General features: G+C 43.2%; 1 protein-coding gene across 1 annotated transcript; it reads left to right on the top strand.

Moving 5' to 3' along the window:
• Nucleotides 1-1054: 1054 nt before the first annotated feature.
• Nucleotides 1055-4747, top strand: LOC138792679 (inhibin beta B chain-like). The gene is made up of 2 exons (XM_069970377.1): nt 1055-1939; nt 3287-4747. The coding sequence occupies exons 1-2, from the start codon at nt 1582-1584 to the stop codon at nt 4030-4032; spliced, it is 1104 nt and encodes a 367-aa protein (XP_069826478.1). The 5' UTR covers nt 1055-1581; the 3' UTR covers nt 4033-4747.
• The last annotated feature ends 1795 nt before the right edge of the window (nt 4748-6542 follow it).

The following is a 6542-nucleotide window of genomic DNA, read 5'->3' as shown; positions in this document are numbered from 1 at the left end:
CCCAGTGCAGTACCCTTTAAACATGTTTACCCAATGTTGTACCTGATGCTAGAGAAAGAGAGCATGTCCTTTCTTTTCTTAGCTGCTGCATGCCCTAAAGGAAGTCATAGAGTCCTCTCCAACATAACACAGTTGTTCAGAGTAAGAGCAGACCCAAAGAGCAAACCACTCCTGCTCTGGACAGTTCTGGACACAACCAGAGGTGGCAGCAGTGAGCTCTATGACAGGAAAGAATTACACAACATCCTCAAAAGCATAGAGCAGCTGCTAAGTACTGGAAAGCTTGGGATTTTTAAATAGAGGTAGCTTACAAATCCTTATAACTTTCTAGCACTAGTTGATTTAAAAATTTCACCTCTCACATGATTGATGTACTGTAGCATGTAGAATAAGATTTCCTTGTCATTTTCTATTTTGATCAGTTTAAATGTCGCCCATTATTTAAGATTCCTGTGAAAAAGTTCAAAACATACCATACCTTATAATAGGAGTATTTGTGGATCGGAGCACAATGGGTACTGAGCAAGTCTGGGCATTCCAGTAAAATGCTACCTCCCCTTCTCTAATAGCAAAAATGACATAAAAAGCTCTTGTGTAAACCCAGCCCTGTATCTGTAAATGTTCATAATTCTAGTAACAGCCAGGGATCATAAAACAGAACAGATGTACTGTATTCTGCACTGAAGTAAAATGACTGCACCTGAAAACCAAGGCATGGTGTCATCATTGTAGCTGCTGAATCCTGCTGTCATCATGACTGACAGACATGTCTACTGTGTGCAAAGGGGATACAATCCTTCCTTATTGCATCAGCTTTCCTCTGGATACGACTTCTCTGCCCTGCTGGGACAAGTACCTTGTTCTCCACGTGGCTATTAGTTTGGAAAAGGAGGGAGACTGTAAATAAAAGAGGAGGGTGAAGCAATCAATACATAATAAGTGAGGGCAGTGCTTTCCAAATGTCTGACTGTGCCAAAAGGGCAAATAATATTTAACACCCTGTAGAAAAAGCTTTATGAGAGCTCCAAGCACCAAGGGGAGGAGGAGGAGAGTGTAATTACTAGCAGCAGTATATAGGGCAGTGTAACACGAGGGAGAGGCTTAGAGGAATTCAAACATTACCTGTTCTGCTACAATAGCTACACATTGAAGGGATCCTGACAGTGACTCCTGCACCCTTCCTTCTATCTGGGCTGAAAACCTCTACATCTGTAAGTAGCATCTAAAAACTCATAATACAGATGAGTTTACCTTTTCAACCACTGACTGCCCTATAAAAGAAAAGTCAGGTCAGGACGGGTGCCTATCCTTAAGATCAACCTGTTGGATCCACCTGGAGCTCTAGAACTGTGATCCGGCATCTTTGACCTATCATCTGACAGGGGGTGTCTTGGAGTTAATCCCAGACTCAATAGCCACATGACAGCTAATGCTGGACCAGATCTGTAATAAAAGCAGGATGCTAGCTGTACAGGACCCACAACTGTGGCAGAGCTGAAGAAAGTACTGGTGAAAGAGACTTCAGACACACAGTCAACATCTGCCAACTTTCTTTTTCCTCTTTTCAAGAACTTATCTGTGATGGCTTCAAGAACCCACAAAGAAGGTATCTGTTTTTATCTGCTTACCCTGCTAGGAGCTTGGGCAGCATCTACCCAGACTGGAGGTAGAAAGGCTGAATGCCCTTCCTGTGGGGTACAAGACAAAGATGCCATGATGGAGATGGCCAAGCAACAGATACTTCAGAAGTTACATTTAAAGGAGAGACCAAACATCACACACCCCATTCCCAGAGCAGCAGTGGTCAATGCTCTGCGTAGACTGCATCTAACCAAGCCAAGAATGGAAGGTCTTTTTGGGTCTCCAAGCTGGGACAGCAACAGCGAGAATTATGAGACTGAACAACAAAGTTATGAGATCATCAGCTTTGCTGAATCAGGTAAGAAGCTGATACTTTTGTACTTTTTTGTAAATTAAGCAGAAGCTGCAATATAAGATTATGTAAAGATATTCTAATTTATATACAGGCCCGATCTAATGGTATTAGCAATAGTAATAGTAATATATGTACAAACTGAAATAACAGTAAGTGAAGTACACTGTGAGATACAATATAAGCAATATTATCCTAGGAAAAACAAGCAAATAAGGTTTAAATGAACACAGGCATATAAATGAAGGCCGAGAAGTGCTGCAAATATTAAATTATTAAATCTCCAAATTTTCTAATATATTCCACCTTTAATCTTCTATGGTATAAGAATGACCTGTCAACCCAATCTGCTAGAGGATGTAGCAAACAAAAAGGCAGACTATGACATACCAAACGTCCAGACACAACACTGTACTGTACAGGTCAGGCTGCACTATGAGTTTGCACTAGGAGATTTATTTGCTTTGTGCTATTCTCTCCACACTAGTTAGAAGACTTTAGTTTGTAGTAAACCCTATTAAAAATCTAGAAGAGCCTGTGACTAGTTTCATATTGAACTATAAAAGCACCAAATCATAAAGTAGAAGCTGAGTTTATGCTGGTCTATGGGTTACCGTACAGCTAGAGGGACATAAAATGCAGCATATTCCATTCAAAAGAAATTATAATACAGTATAATGTTTTTCTAAACTTCTATTGGATGCCTGCTATTTTTTACGGCCACACAAACAGCAGTGACACCTAATGGACATAGTAATGTCTGCACTTTTAAAGGATTTAGAGAGCAAGAGCAGAATAGTCAAAAGTTAAAGGGGTTGTCTGTACAAAATATAAAACATTTGGAGCAGCAGGAGGTGTTGTAAAAACAACCAATATGTAATACTCACCCATCCCGGTCCAGCGCAGCTGCAATCAGCTCCTGGTTCTACACTGGTCTCCTCTTTCCTGTGATGTCACAACACCAATCTCAGGAGCAGTGGTTCTGTGCTGGACCGGGATAGGTCATTTGTTTAGTGTGTTTACAGCCCCCCCTGATGCCTAATAATATATATTTTTAATTGGTGTTGGTAAATTGTATGTCCCAAGCTATGCACGGTTTGACATGGAGTGATGCAGCTCACATTGTTGGGGGTCGGGTTGCCAAGGCAACTAAATGCCACCCAGCAGGTTCTGTGCATGAGCCCTTTTCTATAGGATTTCAATAGGACTCTTGTAAGGAAATATCTTGACAACCCCACAGTGTTTAATGTGAAGTAATCTCAGCTGAAGCACTGTCCTCTATTATTTGTAATAATATTGCAATAATGACAAAATAAAAAGTGAATAAATATAAACGTTCCTTTTTTTTCACAGAAAACAATAACAAGTCCAGCACAACTCTGACGTTCCAGTTTACCAGAGATAGCGAACAAAATGTGCATGTCCTGCAAGCCCACCTCTGGGTGTACTTCAAGTCCAACAGAACTAACCAGGCCAATCTGACTATCAGATTATATATGGTGCAGGAGTCCAGAAGTGACCGTATCTTATTAAATGAGAAGTATCTAGAGTCAAGAGGAACTGGCTGGCAAACATTTCCATTAAAACAAATGCTACAGACATTCTTTGATGAAGGACATAAAAGTTTAAAACTAGAACTTGATTGTGAAAGATGCGAGAACATGCCCGCCATTGTCAATACCAATGATTCCTACCAACCCTTTCTAGTAGCACAAGCCAAGGTAAGGGATCAAAGCCACCATGCTTCCAAAAGAAGTCTCAAATGTGACCAGAATTCTAACCTTTGCTGCAGGAAAGACTATTATGTTGAATTTAAGGACATTGGATGGAATGACTGGATTATAAAACCAGAAGGATACCAGATAAATTATTGCATGGGCCTTTGTCCGATGCACGTGGCTGGGGCACCTGGCATGGCCGCCTCATTCCATACCACGGTCTTCAATCTCATTAAAGCTAACAATATCCAGACAGCAGTCAGTTCATGTTGCGTTCCAACAAAAAGACGACCACTATCCATGCTTTATTTTGATAGAAATAACAATATTGTAAAGACGGACATTCCAGATATGATCGTGGAAGCATGTGGATGTAGCTAAAGGGATCTCCCCGCTAAAATAAAACAGAGAGAAGCTGGCTCCTCTCTTAGGCATCATGCAGAAAAAGTAGAAGTAAACAAGCTTCCGAAACTCACATGGGGTCTTGATGATTAGCATGTGGCTTTGTAATACTTGACGACTGGATAATTCTTTTTACATACATTCTGTCTATGACTGTACATATCCACCACACTGGGAGTCATGGAAAAACTGTCTCTCTAGAAAAAGCGGCCTTTCGTTTTCCAATCGCTTCCTTTTTCTCTGAGACATTTTGATACTTGAGACTGTGTATAATGCGACATAAATCCCAGCTTCTCATGTTAGGTTAAAGCATGAGGCATGGTATTCTTCCAATAGCAAAATGATCAATGTAATGAACACTACCAAAGATTAAACACCCGACATTATATATGAAGACAGAGAGACTATAAGAATCTGTCCTGTTTTTTCCGTTTTTCTTGTTACATTTAAAAAGTGCCAAAACTGCAATCTGGAGAGGAGGAAATGGAGCCTTTAGAGACGTTTTACACAACGCTCCTGTTCCACTCAACTGCCGTGTCACTTTATGAAAACTGAATGTCATTACTAAGTGCTCATCTGTCTTTTTTGATGCATCTCCTAGATTATATAGCACAACTAACTTGTATTGTATTTTATATTTTATTTGTATAATATTATTATTTTTATTACTTTACACTGTTTAATAAACAAACATAAAACCAAGAGAATGTATCCTTATCAAATTATTTCCATAGGAAAACAATACAATCAGCACAGGATTTACAGCTTAGGAGCCTATAGAATAAGGGCCCTATTACATGGAACAATAATCGTTTGAAACCACCCGATTCAGCCAATTATCGCTTCAGGTAATAGAGACAATGATCAGCCGATGAAAGGATCATAGGCTGATTGTTTCTTTAGGCCCTGACCTAAAATCAGGCCGCTCAGCCAATCATTGGCGGCCAGTTATTGTCCGAGCGGCCTGTTAGCTTTGACAGGCCACTCTGAAGCTGCAGTGCGCAGGGTCGGGGCACATACAGAGCCCAGAAGAAGACTGGTAGTGTGGACAGGTAAAGTATTAACCATTTGGGCAAAGACTGCATGAACATTGCTAATGATGTCCATGCAACCCTTGCTAAACAATTATCAGGCCATGTAATAGACCCATTCAACGAACGCTGATCTAGCAGATCATGTGTCATGTGTAGCTTTAAAATATTTGTATACTCATACAAAATAAAGCAGAATATTGTGGTGCACTGCTCACAACATCCAATACTGTCTGCAGGCTACCCAGGCTACTTTGTATGCCTGACTGAGGTGTAACTATGGATATTCTATGTGTAAATGCACACTGTGGAGATGCCAGTGTACTGCTGGTGCAAGACGTCTGGACAAAGCATGCTGTGGAAAGGGGTAGCATCAGTGGCATAAAAGGTTTGGGCGAAAGCTGTCATCCATCTGTGCTTATATAGACCTTGATTTACCATGTATATGCATGGGTAAAGCTATGGAATAGCTGGTGGGGCATGTTCTGGGTGCTAGGTGCTATCATGGGGAACCCAATGAAGGAAATCCTAGGTACACCTCAGATTCAGCAATGATTAAAATAACAAAATTAATAAAATAAAGTAATAATATAAGCATTCTATAAGGAGGTGTTCACACAGCTCACAAGGTAAAGACATGGGCTTAATAATGCTATATAATGCTAAGGGGATGTCAGTGGCGTAGCTATAGGGGTCGCGACCGGGCCCCTACGCTAGGGGGGCCCGCACGGCCCCCCTTGCCACTTCCTCCTGTGCTCCCCCAATCCGGGGGGGCCGCAGCAGGGTATATGCCCCCCGCCCCCCGTGCAGTTAAATAGCCGCGCCGGACCTCTTTCAGTTCAGTGAGCTTCCGGGATGCCGGCCCTGGCATCCCGGAAGCTCACTGATGCAGGACCGCGGCGCCGGGACTTCTCCTCCTCGGCAGCTGACATGTGACGTCATCACGTCACATGTCAGCCGCCGTGCAGTAGAGAGGAGAAATCCGGGCGCCGCGGTCCTGCATCAGTGAGCTTCCGGCCAGGGCCGGCATCCCGGGAAGCTCACTGAACTGAAGAGAAGCTGCCAGGCCTGAGGGAGATCAAGGATCCAGGTGAGGTGAGTTTATTTAGTTTTTTTTTTTTTTCATTGTTTACATAAATGTTGCGATGTGGGGGGCTGCACAAGGGGTCTATCCTGGGGGGGGGCTGCACAAGGGGTCTATCCTGGAGGGGCTGCACAAGGGGTCTATACTGGGGGGGGGGCTGCACAAGGGGTCTATCCTGGGGGGGCTGCACAAGGGGTCTATACTGGGGGGGGGCTGCACAAGGGGTCTATACTGGGTGGGGGGCTGCACAAGGGGTCTATCCTGGGGGGGCTGCACAAGGGGTCTATCCTGGGGGGGAGCTGCACAAGGGGTCTATCCTGGGGGGCGGCTGCACAAGGGGTCTATCCTGGGGGGGGGGGCTGCACAAGGGGTCT

Source organism: Dendropsophus ebraccatus, chromosome 5 (assembly GCF_027789765.1).
Source record: "Dendropsophus ebraccatus isolate aDenEbr1 chromosome 5, aDenEbr1.pat, whole genome shotgun sequence".
Classification (NCBI taxonomy): domain Eukaryota; kingdom Metazoa; phylum Chordata; class Amphibia; order Anura; family Hylidae; genus Dendropsophus; species Dendropsophus ebraccatus.
Note: the sequence above shows the minus strand (reverse complement) of the source record. Positions and strands in the feature narration are given on the sequence as shown.